General features: G+C 40.0%; 1 protein-coding gene across 1 annotated transcript in view; it reads left to right on the top strand.

Annotated features, from left to right (window-relative positions):
- Positions 1-16,677, top strand: part of LOC143274624 (GATOR1 complex protein DEPDC5-like) — a 200,464-nt gene that overhangs the window by 92,448 nt on the left and 91,339 nt on the right. Inside the window, exon 17 of the mRNA XM_076578494.1 lies at positions 9,398-9,630. Coding sequence (XP_076434609.1) covers positions 9,398-9,630 — 233 coding nt within the window. The remainder of the gene's footprint in view (positions 1-9,397; positions 9,631-16,677) is intronic.

The raw sequence follows: 16,677 nt of genomic DNA, 5'->3' as shown, positions 1-16,677 counted from the left end.
AGCGGAAGGTGAACACTTACGTTCAGGATCTTTGGCAAGAGGAGTGGAACACCCAGATGGACAACAAGCTCTTCCAGATCCGTCCGGACCTAAAAGAGACCCTCCCTTCGGGGGTGAAGAACAGAAAGGAGGAGTCTGTGCTGTGCAGACTGCGTGTGGGGCACACTTTTTTTTTACTCATTCTTACTTGTTGAAGGGGGAAGAGGCCCCTCAATGTATTCCCTGTGATGAGCCTCTCACCGTGAAATACGTGCTCCTTGACTTGGGATCTGCATGACATTAGACGCAGACATTACACGGCGGTTTCTTTGAAGACTTTATTTCGTGATGTCCCTCCGTGGGCGCTGATGGATTTCTTAAACCTTGAGTGAGCCATCTGTGCAGTACCTGATGCCAATGCCTACATCAGCGTCTCTGAAGGCATCTGTCAGCATGGCTGAAAACATGAGACTGAACAGGGTGGGGGCAAGAACACACCCTTGCTTGACTCCGTTGTAGACAGGGAATGGTTCTGAAGTCTCTCCGTTGTCTTGGACTGGGGCCAGCTTCCCATCGTGTAGTTGCCGTATGATGGTAATGAGAGCTAGACAGTACAAGGTCTTCAGAGAAGAAGCCCCCCCTCATTCTGTGTTTCGGCCCGTAACTCCTTACACTCTAAGGGGGCCGGGCCACACCAAGGTCATGACTCCTGGATGCCCTTGTATTGCTGCCTTTTTTTCTTTTTCCCCCCTAGTCCGCAGTAGGTTCAAACCCGCGCCTCCAGGGTGGTTGCCACTTCAGGACTGAGCCACCTTTTCTGGCAGACGTTTTAACCACTGAGCCATTGTATGCCCAGTTTGAGTAGGGAAATTTAATCCTTATGAAGTTTACTTTCATTCCTCCTCGACCAGCTGGAACTCTTTTCTGCTGCTTCTGCCATTGCCTTGAGAGCCCATGTCCTCTCTCTGCTAGAAATCGACAGCTGTTTCATGAGGCTGTGGGCAGATGCGCTCACAAACCCTCTTGCACTAATCTGTATGGCGAGGACTTTGGCTTGGAAGCCAGATTCTCTCAGGCTGCTGGCTAGACTGGCATACTTCTTGTTCTTGTAGATGTGGGCTTCCTCCATTCTGCTTTCGTGTGGCACAGAGATCTCAATCAGAATCACTTGTTTTGTTGCCTTGGAGTGGAGTACTATGTCAGGTCTCATGCTGCTCTGCTGCTCTTGCTGATGATTTCCGGGTGTTTCTTCCCCTCTGGTGGGTCAACTGTGCATCCCCAATCTTTGGCACCATCAAGCAGCCCATGTTTCTATGCTTTGGATGTTACAGCTGTTCCTGGCCAGACTTTATTGCCTTCTGCAGAGAGGAACTCTGCTTTCCCCCATTTCACCAAGTTTGTAGGAGGGAAGGAGGTTGTACACAGATTTTAGGATGAAGCATCTTAGGATGAAGCTGATCCTCAAGGGGCCATGTTCCACTTGTCACTCCAGCTGAAGCTCCTTTGGAGTGCATTTTCCCATGTTGTCCACTGCCCCTGCTGGCCTTGCTGGACTTCCTTCTGGACTTTTATCATCCTCTTCCTTCTTGATCTCCTGTACGATCATGTCTCTTTTAGCTTTCCCCTTTGCATTGGACTGCCATTCCATCTTTGTTGATCCCAGGTCCTGTCTGATGGTTTGGGTGTGTCCTATCATTTCCTTTATCTTCAGTCGACAAGTTTTGCTACCTGGGCAGCACCCTATGCAGCAGCAGAGCCCTTGATACAGAAGTGACGCTGCGCATCACCAAGGCCAGCTCTGCCTTTGGCAGACTCAACAACAGGCTGTGGAACAACAAAGGCGTCAGACTCAGCACCAAAATCAAAACCTACAGAGCTGTTGTGCTGACCACCTTGTTGTACTGCTGTCAAACATGGACAACATATCACCGTCACATTCAACAACTTGACCAGTTTCACCAGAGATGCCTTCGAAAGATCCTCGGCATAAAGTGGCAAGACAGGGTCTCCAACCTTCAGGTCCTAGAGAGGAGTGGCCTGCCCAGCATCGAAAGCCTGCTGATCCAGTGCCAGTTACGCTGGACAGGACACGATGTCTGCATGACAGACAGCAGGATCCCAAAGATCCTTTTGTATGGCCAGCTGAAGGAAGGCCACTGCGAACTTGGAAGACCCTGCAAGCGCTTCAAGGACGCCTTGAAGACAAACTTCAAAGCCTGTGACATAGAAATCGCTTCCTGGGAAACTGATGCCCTTGACCGCTCTCGCTGGAGGATGCTGTGCTCTAGTGGCATAAAGATGTTTGAAAACAAGAGAACGCTGGCCATTAAGGAGAAGCGTGAGCGAAGGAAGCAGGGCGCAACTTCTGGAGATGTTTTCCCTTGCAGCACCTGTGGGAAGTGCTGCGCATCCAGTATCGGCCTCGTCTCCCATATGAGGACACACACCGACAGATATGCCTGCCTTGCTTACTCATCCATCGGACCAACGGGAGACTCCATCATCGTATCATTTCCTTCATCTTGAGACTTTCTTTCGCTGCACTGACTGCTTCCCTGACTTTCCATTTTCTGCCAGTCTTCAACTTGGGTTGGTTGGATCTCACAATACTGTCTCCAGAGTCTTCAAGCATGCTGAGAAGTTTTGCCTTCCCTAGCTTGTATTCTTCAACAAGGGATTTCAGAGGTAGCTTCAGCTTTGCTTAGCAACAGTAGAGTACCACATCAGTGAGACCAGGTGGGACACCAAGCCATTTGCATGTGTACTTGTTGATCTTTGTCTCAATCAACTCGACTGTGCTACAGCTGATATCATACATCAGGAGAGGCCACAGGAGCTTTGGTATGAGCATTGACTGTTGGCAAGACACTTTGTATTTGCCAGGAAGGCCACACTGGTCTATGATATGCAGGCCTTCTGCTGTCTGCTTGGTTTCCTTTCCTCTTTTTGTATCTGTCACGGACTCATCATACCATATTCCAAGGCTCTTGACTGTCTCATCTGACGCCGTTGGAATGGCTTGGTTGGCTACAGTGAATGTGACCATTTCAGCTACCTTTCCTTTATGCAGTGAGAGGTTCCGTGATTTCTTTGGTTTGAAGTTCATCCTGGCTGAGGCAACTAGCTGGTCCAACAGCTTCAATATTTCATGGGTGTCATCCTCTTTTGTTGAAAAGACTGTTGTGTCATCCATGAAGGCTTTTAAAGGAGATGTCTGGTGTCTGTTGCCAAGGCCAGCTTGATCGTGCCCTTCATTGAGGCCTTCAAGATCACTTCCATTGCCAGCACAAACAGGATTGGAGAAACTGCACAGCCCATGGCTATGCCCACTTCCAGATTGAATCAGTCTGTCGTGTAATCCTTGGTGGTGAACCTCGTTGAGAAGCCATGGAAGTAATTCTTCAGCATTTCCATGATGTTTGTTGGTACATAGTGCATCTCGAGAGCCAGTTGGATCATCTCACAAGGAACTGACCCATACACATTTGCCAGATCCAGCCATACCACGTCTAGGTACATTTTCTCTGCCTTTGCTCTTTGGATTGCATCCCAAGTCATTGTGGCATGTTCTACACAACCAGGAACTCTGGGATGCTGCCTTTCTGGACTGACACATACAGGTACCCATTTTCTGTGGGGTATTTTGTCAGTCTTGCAGCCAGGACAGAGAAGATTTTTCCTTCAACATTCAGGAGTGATATTGGTCTGATCTGGCTGATGGTACTTGAATTCTGCCCATTCAGGATGTACATGCCATCAGCTATCATCCACTAGTCACCGATCTTCAGGTTCCTCCATGCTGATCTTATCACTCTGTGCAGCCACTCAAGGACTTTAGGACATTTCTTGTACAGCAGGTACGGTATTTCGTTTGGCCCTGGCTTTCTTGACCACTTTCAGTACTTCCTCAAGGGTTGGTGGTTTATCGCTGAACTTCTTATCTGGTTTCCTGGGATGAACCAAACCCTTCAGACCTAGTGGTTTCTTGCTCTGCAGATCAGAATATGGTTTCCCGAGATGCTGTTCAAGTGTTTCTTTGTCCACTGTGAGTGTCCCTGATTTGGGCTGCTCGAACAGTTTCCTGGTGAACTTAAAGGGGTCTCGGAAGAAGCAGTCTTTTGTCTTCTTCTTTTTTTCTCCTTTTCTCCTTGCTGATTCTGCTTTACTGAGGGCACTGTGTTTTGTTTCAGGTCTTTCCAAAGTTTCTGTCGGCCCTGCTTCTTAAATTCTGAAGCAGTCTTCATCCTTTTCTTGAGCTTTCTTTTTGCATTTCAAATGTTGTCCATTTCTCGTTGTCACCTGGATTTTTGAGGAGGTGTTATTGTCTTTGGTTCTTTCACTCCAAAGGTTTCCTGACAGGTTGTGTACACAGTATCTCTGTAGATGGCTAACGTATGTTCCAAGGTGCTCTTTCCTAACAGCCCATCAAGTTTTCTGTCTATTTTCTGGCCCAACTCTTCCCATTCCGTTTTTGCACTTGCAGGTGGCAAGTTTAGTTTCTGGCATTTGGCTTTAAGATCTTGTACAAATGATTTGTCTGAATTATCAGCGAGGATGTCCTTGGCACTGTGGTTTGAATCCTGGCCTTGGTTTTCCGACGTCTTATCTGCTGGTGCAGTGCACTGCTGCGCATTCGTCAGATTCTTCATACAACCCTTTTTGGTCCTGTGGATCTTCATGCCACGTTCAGTGGAGAATTTCCGCCCACAGACACATGGGAATTCCTTCGGTTCTGATCGAAGTCCGTTTACCGTTTCCAGTTGTGATTGTGTTGGTGCCAATGGATTCATCATTCTTTCCCCCTTTCAGTGAACCCTGGGAGTATCTCTTCTTTAAGGGTAAAGTGGGCTGCCAACCGACGGAACCTGAGAGTCTAGTCTTTCCTTGTGTCTGTTATCAATATAATAAATAGCTTTATTGTTGTATTTACTGGTTGCATAGTGATGTTGTGTAGTTATTAGTATTGTTCCTGCTTTTGCTTTTATTATCATGATTATTCTTAAGTAGTAGTGTTGTTATTGTTGTTCTTATTATTGTTGTAGTGTTGTGATATTGCTCTTGTTGATATTGCCTTTATTTCTGAAGATATATGATAGATAGAATGGATAGAGCAGTCAGGAATGAGAGTACTACACTGCAGTGATTTGGTATTATCATTGATTTGTTGTTGTTGTTATTGTAAAGAATGTATGTTTCTGTTTGTGTGTCTGTGTCTGTCTGAATAGAATAGAATAGAATAGAATACTTTTTATTGTCATAAAACCTTAAAGTTTATAAGACACAATGAAACATAAACATGAGCATATTAAGAAGAGAAACATTCATGAACAAATTTCGCCAGCCTTGGCTGTATTTCTGTTAGAAGGATCAGTTCACTAGGCTTTGCATTTGGACGACATATATCGATTAGGAATCTGTGTCTGTAAGTATTGTACTTTACACAATTGTCTAAAAGGTGAATCTCATCTTCTAAACTGTTAAAAGTATCACACAGTCTTTGTTCTTTCGGTGTATTTTTATATCTTCCCTGTTCGATTTGTAAGTCATGGGCACTGATTCGTAACATGGTCAGTGCTTTCTTGTGTTGTGTATTTGCTGTATTCTTTAATTAAGGTTCAATTTTATAATTTGTCACAGCGTTCTTGTAAAATGCTAATTTAGATGAACTGTCATGTTTCTGTTTCCAAAATTTTATATATTCATTTTCAAGCTTCTTGGATACAGCATGCTTTAATCTTTTAACACTAAAAGTGAACTGATTTTTCCAAACATGATCTAATCCAGTGCTAGTTAATACATTTCTTATGAAAAGTAGCCACTGAACATTTTCATTTGTTTGACGATACATGCAGTTATATGTTGTGTATACAAGTGAATTTTGAGGAAGCTCTAATATGTGTATCCAATAGCCAATAACTTGACATATTATTTTTAGGCTAATAGGAAATCTTCCTAATTCTCCTAAAACGGGGAGAACCATTGCTCTTTTATGTACACCAAGTAACTGCTTACAAAACTTGACATGAAGTCTTTCATGTGGAAATTTGTTTGTTTGTCTGTGTGTGTTTGTTTGTGTGTGTGTTTGTGTTTGCCTGTTTGTGTGTCTGTGTGTGTTTGTCTGTTTGTGTGTCTGTGTGTGTTAGTGAAGGAGGATTGATGTCATGGACAGTATATGTTTTCATGAGTAACACCCGAACAGAATCATGTTTATGGATCATGAGCTGCAAGAAATTATATGTGAAATCATTTAAGAGAGCTTCTTATTTGTTTAATTCATTTACTGTAATATTATGATTGTTGTTGTTAATTGTGTCATTATGGTGTATAGTGTTTATAATTGTTATTTTAATTGTTCTTATTTTATTATTGTTTTTCTCTTCCTATGAGTATTAGATAAACAGGGATGAGTGCACTAGTTCTCTAGTGGTTTTGATATTGTGTTTTGGATTAATTCAGTGTGGAAGGTATGTGTTATGTGTGTCTGCATATTAGTGTGTGTGTGTGTGTGTGTGTGTGTGCCTTCGTGTGTGCGTGCCTGTGTATGAGTGGTGGTGTTCGGGATGTGAGAGAGCATGTGTGAGCCGCAATTGTTTTTTTTTAAGTCTTGAAGGTAATATTGAGGGTGGATGCATATTTGCACTCATTTATATGTATAGTCAGGCATTTACTGGGTAGGAAAGGGAATGCGTGTGAGAGTGTGTAATGGTTTTGCACGTGTGACTTTTTTTTTTTGGTTACGCAAGTGTATAAGCATGTGCTTGTGTGTGTGTGAGTGTGTGTGCATGTGTGTGTGTGTGTGTAAATATGTGCATGTGTATGTATGCATGTGTTTGTGCATACATATGTGCATAAGTCTGTGTATAAAAAATATAAGAGATACATTACATGTTTTATGTTTCTGTTTTTTGCTGAAATAACAATCCCAAATTGCTGAAACGGGAATAAAAGCTGCAAAATGTATACCACCTTAGTGTATCATTGCACATCAGTAATTTTGATTTCATAGTAAGAACTGTCTTTTTTAGCAGTTATTGGCAACAGTCAGTCTGTTGCCAGAATATTCTTTGTTCTGCGCTTTACTCTGCTGTGTTGATATTATTTTTAAAAATAATATAATAAAATAAAAACACCCCAAATTGGCCAACATATGTATTTTTTTATATAAACCTTTTCCAAAAAAAAAAAAAAAAAAAAAAAAAAAAGGTTAGTTTCAGTATCTCGGAGAGGTGTCACTGCATTTAAATGAGTCAGGCATTTACTGGGTAGTAAAGAGAAGGGGAATGCGTGTGAGAGTGTGTAATGTTTGTGCATGTGTGATAGCATATTCATATTTTTTTTGTTTCGCAAGTATGTATGCATGTACAGTTATTGGCAACAGTCAGTGTATTGCCAGAATATTCTTTGTTCTGCGCTTTACTGTGTTGATATTATTTTTAAACAAGAGAGGCAAGGCCTTCAAGATACTTGTGATACACTTAAAAAAAAAAAAATCTAATCGTTAAAATGTGTTCTGTATTTGTTATTATAAAGCTTTGCGTAAAATTTAAAGAAGAAAAAAAGTCCTAACCAGAGTCATTGATTTTAGTATTTTCCGAAAAAGACCACTTGGGCGAATGAACATAGTGAAAGCCCTGTACACTGAGAGTAAAACACACAAGCTTTTTATGTATTGAGTATAATTTCAAAATATAATGTATGTTTAAGATGAGAAAGATCAGTTTAAAGCAAATCAAGTCCCCTAGCATAAATTACAGAGTAATTTCCCTTTTTTACTATCTGCACCAAAACGTTTGCAAAATAAATGAAACTTCCATGCTTAGCAAAAGGAGTTCCTGTTTGAACAAAAAATGATAATAATGACTGCTCTTGTTGTTGTGTCAGAATATCAGATCAAAGTGCCAAGTTTAGAGAATACAAAAAATATAAATATAACAGTAAATGCAGTTTGCATATAATTAGGCTTCCTTTTTTTATTTTTTTGTGCCCATCCCAGAGGTGCAATATTGTTTTAAACCAGGTGACTGGAAAGAACTGAATTTTTCCTATTTTTATGCCTAATTTGGTGTCAGCTGACGAAGTATTTGGAGAGAAAATGTCAATGTTAAAGTTTACCACGGACACACACACACACACATACACACACACACACACACATACACACACAGACAACCGAACACCGGGTTAAAACATAGACTCACTTTGTTTACACAAGTGAGTTAAATATATATATATAATAAAATCAGCCCAAAATGGCCAACATATGTATTTTTTATATAAACCTTTGTTTTCTTTTTTTTTTTAAAAAGGTCAGTTTCAGTATCTTAGGGAGGTGTCACTGCATTTGTATATTCATCCATGTATGCTAAATCACATCTAGCTAGGCAGATGCCTAACTAGAAGTGTAACCCATTGAGCTGGTCAGGCCTTGAGTGCATGCTTATATAATTGCGTATTGATCAAAGAGTGGGTTTCTTCTGCAGGATTTTAGGAGGATAACACTTATGTTGGCATGAGTTCTTTTTCATTGTGCCAAGTGTGTGTTGCACGTGCAGCCATGGTTTATCATCTTGACGCTCAGTTTGATTCAAACTCAGACCCTTGATGAGTAAAAGAGCCAGAAGACTAAAATCATCTGACGTATACATGGTATCCACCCATATGTATTTATAAAACTGTGTTTTTAATCAATATATACCGTGAAATTTTGACTATTAGCTGCAACTTTTCCACTCAGTTATGACCCCTGTGGCAAAAATAACGATGCAGTGTTTTTGTGGATTTTTCCCATGTTGTGGGTTTTCCTGATGACACGTTCAGGTCAAATCAAGTGTTGCCTTCAGTCTCCAGTCTACTTTTAAATTCATATTAGGTTTCAGAACTGGTTTTCACTCTTCAGGAATTCAGAACTCACTGTAAAAGTGTGCCAGTTAATTCACATTTTTTCCCTCCAAATTTATATATGGCCTTTAAGCACATGCAACATTCAGTTGATTGCCCTTTCTCAGACAACTTCCATCATGCTGAAAACATGACGCATTGCTTACTATACAGCTTTAAAACTGAAGGCAATTGAACTGTGACTAAATTTGAGATGTTTTTGCATCGTTTTTTTGTGTTTTTTTTGTTGTTGTTGTGTGTGTTTAACATTTGCGGCTTAAAAACCACTGCAGCTTATATGTGAATATTCCCACCCCCCCACCCACCCCCCCAGAAAAAAAAATCTAAGAGATGCTGCTTAAATGATGATGTGCTCAATAGCCTGATTTTTACTATTCTCTGTATCGTTCTGTATTTTTAACATTCTTTATCTTTCTTTATGTATTAAAGAATCATTCAGTATATACCCTTTGTCCCACCATATTTTAAATATTGATCACCATTTCTGTGTGTGCGACTTGTGTTCTGTCTGTTGCTGCAGATCTGTGCGAAGTGCCAGCTGCTATGGTCTCAAAGGCTCAGGGATGAAGCACCTGCCACAGACATTTGCTGAAGCCCGCCGGGCTTGTGGGCCACGAACAAGGCATATATCAGATGATGTTCTTCCCCGCCACACTGATTCTTCAGACAAGAAGTCCAAGGGAATGTCCTCCTCGGCGATCAGCATTCCCAGTGTGCCCTGTCTTGTGGAAGACATGTCTAGTTCTGTTGTAGGTGAGTAGTGTTGTTTGGGGGTGTAGTTTGTTGTGTTTGTTTGTGGTGTCAAGGGATTGATTGATGTTGTGGTTGGGCTTCAGGCGACCATAACCCCTCCCCCCCGACGCCCTACTGGGGTAAGGGGGAAATTTTCACTTTGTTTTCATGAAAGTTTGATCAGTTTGCCATCCAAATATATCTGTCTGCCAAAAATGAATTATGGTATGAATACACCAGGGTATGGTTACAAAATACACTGGGTTTAGTAATTTTGCTAAAGAGTGTGTATGATAAAGTGTACTATATGACTGAAATTTGGTTTGTAAAGCTTCATATCACATTACTATCAAGAATGACCTGCTAAAATGTAACTGAACATTACAGACTTTCCATTACTGACCCAAATCCTATAATTTTCAAGTGTCGCTTCACTACAGTTTACAGCAGTGTTTCATTTTGTAAATAAAGCATCATCAGTGGTGCAGATGTCCATACGCCCCACTTACTTCAGCAGGAGAATAATATTTGCAATAAACTTTGGACAATTTTTTTGTCCATAATTACCTTTTTGACAGTTTACTTGGTTCACACAATGTTAGATACAGCTTGAAGAATCCAGGCAATGCTACAACAAATATCTGAGCTCCCCTCTTATGTATTTTGAAAGGGTGTAGCCTACATAAATAGCCAGCAGTTCAAAGTTATTGCAAAATTTGACTTTGTCATCCTTCTTGAGTGACAGAAAGGATTGTTGAGTTGTTCATATACATAACCAAACTGCTCTGTTTTTTATTTCTTGCCATCAAGAACCTCTCTCTTGTACTTTACATACAGATAGCATTTGCTCCCTTGGCAGTGTTTTTTAAAGGTTCCATTTGTTCAAGATGCCTGCTTGTGTTCTGGGGGGGTTCCTTTGCACATGGAGAATCTTTGAGAAACTTTCCCAGAAGAAGCCTTTCCATAGCTTCCGAAACAGTATTGCGACTTCTGGTGGCAAGGTTATAGTGTCTACTGGCCACAACGGCTTCAGTGCAACCCGCAGCACAGATGCCTGACTGAAGGATAATGTTTCTGAAGCCTGTCCCTTTCATGATCTTTCCAAGAGGACAAAGGGAAGAGCAAGTGAAGTGAAACATACCAAGACACACAACATCCTTCTGGGACTGGTGATTTTGCCAAATGATCATTGGTGCTTTGCAACTGCATTGTCAAACATGACAAAGACATACTTCTGACCCAGTTATCTAGTTGTGTCCAGTGACATCTGCAGAATGTGCAGCATTATTACACTGTCTGTGACAGGATGAAGAACAGGTTACATGTTGTCAACTACTGACTGCACCCACACATGGCCAGAATTGTTCCAGTGAGTGACACCCAACCTGCTCATGCTGGAATGCATTGCTCACAGTAAATGTGTACCTGGTCAGTCTACATGGAGATGGATACAACAGCATCATATGCAGTCAGTTGAATGGGGGAGCAAGTGCCAAGATGCTGAATAATGGCTCCATCTTATCATTTGTGAAACATGGAGTTCTGGAGGTTGATATTGAAGGCTAGTTGGGTGTGTTGATCAAGGCTGTGTGTCACTGAGCACCAGTTTCAGGGCCTGGTTTTCAGAGTTTCTCATCACTTTTTGAATGGCAGTTCTGCATGTTATATGTGTTGTGCCAGATCCTGATCCCGTCTTCACTGTCTCACCAGAAGTGAAGAATCATGTCATCAGGAGAGATGGACACAAACTGAGACATGCAGTGGCCAAAGTGATTAAAAAGTTCAGTGCTTCCTGTTAAATGGTGGACTGCAGTGCTCAGAACAATGTGCTTTGGCATTTCCACTTTCCTTTTGTGACAGCACAACACGGCTTGCAGATGGAGGAAGTGATTCTGTATTTCTACCCAGAAGAGTTTCCAGATAGAACATTTATAGAAATCAGGAATCTTTTGCTCTTCAGTCAAAAAAGATGCCACAGTTGGTGGCCATGGACTCACTGGAGCCTCACTGTGACCATGAATGAAGGAGAGTGAGCACTGTTTCTTCCATCCTTCTCTCTGATGCAGCAGCAACAAATGCTTTTCAACAGTTCAGCCTGTAACTCACTCTGGTGATTTAAGAGCTCCAAAAGTTATTTAGCTCCTGAAATGTTCAGTCAGTTTTCTTTTCAGCTTCTGAGTCATGTCATTGGGATTGTAAGCATATTATGAACCTTTATCTAAGCATTGATACACGCTTCACTTTCTTCATCAATTATATTTTTTCCCCACATACCACACACATAGTTAACCCATTGTCTGCCTTGGGACATGAGACCAAAGTCCCCTTTGATGCACTGTTGTACGCTTACAGGATGTAACTCTCGTGCCCAACATTCATCAGCAGTTCATGGTTGATAGTTAAAGGGAAACAACCAACTTTGTTTCTCCCTTTCTTCTAGAATGTTCGAAGATACATCCCTTGGATGTGTATGGTCTGTACTGTATAACTCAAAGGCAGTGGGAAATTCTGAAGGCACTTGCAGACATTGTTAGTCAAAATGGCGTTGTCCAGCAAGAGTAATGTATTTATTTTTATGTTTTATAAGTTTTATGTTTTTGACTCACTTGTGTAAACAAAGTGAGTCCATGTCATAACCCAGTGTTTGGTTGTCTGTGTGTGTGTGTATGTATGTCTGTGTGACGTGGTAAACTTTAACATTTCCATACCATCAACATGTTTACTGCATATGAATATTCTAATGTGGACACAGAATAAACTAGAATGAACATAAAAGAAAATTGAATCAGTGTTTCGGTCAGCTTTGTCTAGGCTGGTCTGTGCCGATCTTGTATTTTCTTGTTCACAATTAAAAGAAAAGAACTACAAATTCTGGACAGAACACATGCAGTGACACAGACTTCATTATCAACGTGTGTACTGCATATGAATATTTTTCAGTGAATACTGAATTAACCAGAATAAGCAAAAAAGAGAAATTGAACCGACCATGTCATAGTTTCCCAGCAAGCGTAACTAAACCTGTAGAACATCCATCTGGATCCAGAGAAAATGGCCAAATGTTACAGAGTGCTTGAGTAGATGGCAACATCTCCTTTACTGCGGACTTTAAAGAATTTTTTTAAATGCTGGAGATATACCAAAATAACATGATTTAAACAGTGTGATCACTTTGAATACTGCAATTGATTTATCACGTTTAAATAAAGCATGCTTAAATATTAAGTTTTGAATGTCATCGCTAGATCGGCAATAGCACTGTGACTAAGACCGTTTCTTTTCACCAGAACATGCTCGGTTTGAATCTGCTCTCATGCTTTTAAAAAAAAAAGTATAACCTGAAGCTTTATAACAACAGATGCAAAACATATTTTGATGATTAAAATGTTTGTTTTTTGTTGTTGTTTTTTAATTTCTTTTTAAATGTGTATAACAAGTGAGTCTTGAAGGCCTTGCTTCTCTTGTTTGGCTTGGTGTTGAATCTACTAAATCGCTACTCTGAGTATCTCTTGGTGTATCCACTGGATCCAGACAAGTTATATATTTCATCTGTGTTAAGTAGTCTGTTCTCTGTGTAATGCACGATGTATTTGATTTGTTGAGTTCCTTTTTTCTTCCAGGTTTGGAAGAAAAGTGTTTTGTTTTAATATGTAATTAACTCATTGGAGATGTGCCGGAGCTGAAGCTCCGGCGCTCCGCCCACACAGAACGACATGCCTTAGTGTAAGATACGACAAATCTCCAAATTTTTTTTCATACACTCAGCAGTGTTCAATTAAAGGGAAACTAATCAGGCTTTCTTGAGGGTCCAGTCTAGGAAAAATTGAGTTATTTCCCCTTGACCGTCAACCGCGTGAAAGGCTTTCTTTCTTGAATTTTCATGATGCTTACATAACAAACATGGCGACACAGTGAACATACTCCCTGTGTGAGGCTGTTGAAATTGTGAGAGAAGAAGGATCAGACATTGAATGTGACCTCCTAGACACTGGTGACGAATTCTCTGATGATTTTTTTGATGATGATGACATTCAGTTAGTACCAGATGATGATTTTGAAAGTGACGACAAAACTTTGCTGACTGACCCCTACGACGCTGAGACAGAAAGCGACAGTGACACTAGTGACAGCCATACTGCAAGACAAGATGACTTGATGACTGTAGATATTGACGATGAGGAACAAGAGTATTTGTATGAGTGGGTAAAAGACCTGACAAACTTCCCACTGGCTGCACCTTTCACTGGGGCCCCAGGCCTCGCACTGACTTTCCAGACACGTCCACTCCTGTTGAGGTGAGTGTGTTTACAATTTGATACTTTGCTAATTTATTTCTTGTGTAAATAATGTTGATTTTTACAATTTTTAATGAATGATTTATACAGATTAATGTAAAATCATCATTTTCTGTGTGTGCACTTACTAAATTGTGTGGGGGTTATCTGTGGAATGGGTGTGTCAGTGTATTATGCGTGGGCATGTCTGTGCATGTGTGTTATTTATACTGTCACTCCAGAATTATTATGCATGTGTATATGCTGTGTAATATTATTGATGTTTATTTTGCATTTGTTTTTGTGCCCCCCCCCCCCCCCCCCTTTTTTTTTTTTTTTTTTGGCAATACATGCAAAAGCTTTTCTTCTTTTTTCTTCGTTTTTCTTATGACAGCATTGTTACAGAAATTCAAAACACTTTACACACATGAGGAGGAGATCTGCCAGACACAGGAGCAGACATGGGGAAACTGAGGCCAGGCAGTTACTGGCCTGCTAACATTCCACCCACCAAGGAGCAGCAGACTAGGAAAGCACAGAGAGAGTGCAAGGTGTGTTACGCCGAACACAAAGCACAAGGAGCATCACATCAAGAGGTGAAAAACGCAACAACAAAAAAGCCACCACAATCGTGTGCAAACAGTGTAAAGTGCCCCTCTGTGCTGTTCTATGCTTTGAGGTGCTTTGACTACAGCAAATGATAATCTAGGTGCAGCAGAAATGTGCAAATTGGTTTTTTCTTCTTTTTTTTCAAGTGATGGATTTGCATGGTTTTGCGTTTTCTGTTTTTCCAGTGTTGTCATCTTTTATTTATTTTTTTTCAACAGTTTACTGTGCAACATTTGACTTCAAACTGATTCATGAGAATCAGGGAACCTTACTGTGTGAGAAAATCACTGTATGTTTGTGGATTAGCTGATGGATATGACATGCCTGGTGAGTACAGTATACCAATTTTTCTCTTTTTTTTCTCTCTTTTTTTCAGTATTTAGTGACATAATTTAAAATATTAAAAAAATTTTATAGCAGCATTTAATGAGAAAACTTTTAAAATGTTAAAAGAAGAGATAGTAAACTTTCTGTTGATATATAATTTGTATGTCTTTGTCTCTGTGTGAAAGTGTGTTGAATTTTTTTAATATGACAATATTTGCCCATCACAGCAAAACTACATGAACTATTTAACTATGTCTCCATAGAGTTAATGAGTTGTTAAATAGTAGCTGGTTATGGAAGTTAGTTCTGTCTACATCATCCAGTTTGTTGAGGGTCTTGTTATTCAAGCAAGTTGTTAAAACAGCTTTCCATAAATTATCAGTTCTGTCTAGACAGTTTATTTTATCTATTTTACAGTCAATGTGAAAAATATTTTTGTGCTTTGTAAGTTTCCCAAGGTGCCATTTTGGTATTAAACTCCAATTTTACATATCAGTGGTTTCAAATAACTTTCCCGCCCATTGTAAATACAAATTTTGGGGTAGATTGATCATATATTCATATTTAAGTCCTCCCTTGTCGTAACTTGCTCCCATTATCTTCCTTTTTACTTTTTCAAAAGCTTTTATGTTGCTGTACTTTTTCTGCCAAAGGAATTTGAATAGGTGTATTGACTGTGTGTTAGATTTTGAGTGGAAGGCTGGCAGATTGTATTATATGAATAAACTGACTAATAAGAAATGTCTTTATTACTACAAATTTTCGTGAATGCTGATGTCTCTTGTGCTCATGTTTCATATGATCTATTTAATGTAACCAGTTTTCTTGAATATGTTTGCTATCTTTTCTAATTCAGTGCAAAAAAAACAAACAAACAAAAAAAAACAAACAAAAAAAACGAAACTTTTTTTTATTATGGAGACTGGTATATGTTTGACTTAATTTTGTTTGCCTATTTTAGTGCCTTAGATTTCTTAAATTAAGTTTCAGGATAAAAAAAAAAAAAAAAAAAAATGGGACCAATTGAATATTTCTAATGATTTGATAATATCTTCTTTATCTTTCGAAGAGCCCCAATCGGGGCCCTGCTGTTCACTACCGTGTCAGTCGAAGGCCCTGATTGGGGCCTTAAATAGTGTAGAATTTTTGGAGTGGCACCTAATTTCCATAATGACGTTATGAGCAAAGAATATCTTAACTGACCTTTCCATTCTCCACTGCAGCCAATAGGATGGGGTTACTATGCTCGCGAGCAGGAGAGTTATTTTCGCAGTAAATGGTTCACGTGAACAGTATGTGTCAACATTGGCGTCTGATCCAATGTCGTCTCAGTCACAAGGCAGACAACAGAATTACATGAAGGGGCCCTGTCATGGTTACATAATGTTCTGAATTTCATCAGTTTCAAACTCTTTGTGCTTTCCTGGATTTGTTTACAAGTCATCAGTATGTGCAAATTTCAAACAAGAAATATGGAAACTTTCATCATCACACTGTATGATAGCATAAGAAGGGAGGAAGTTTTATATTTTGTTCCAAACTAACTTGTTATGTTACTGATCAGTTTGGAAGCTTTCAGTGCATAAATTCTAACATTTGTTGGGGTTTTGGGTTGTTGTTTTTTTCGATTTTATTTCTTACCATACAAATGGGTTGTTTGTGGAGAGATTCAGGGGAGCTAACTTGCAGTACTAAGTTAAGAACAGTGTTTTGTCATTTGGCATATGTTTTACTTTGATAGAAGCTGCATCTCGTTGTGAGGAAGTAAGTGGTTTTATGCCTTTATTGCCCATTTCTAATTTTAATGACCAGTAGTTCCACAGCCAAGTTCAAAGCAAGTGGTGAGAAAAGGCAGCCT

The sequence above is a fragment of the Babylonia areolata genome, chromosome 29 (assembly GCF_041734735.1).
Source record: "Babylonia areolata isolate BAREFJ2019XMU chromosome 29, ASM4173473v1, whole genome shotgun sequence".
NCBI lineage: Eukaryota > Metazoa > Mollusca > Gastropoda > Neogastropoda > Buccinidae > Babylonia > Babylonia areolata.
This window is presented reverse-complemented; position numbering and strand designations above follow the sequence as displayed.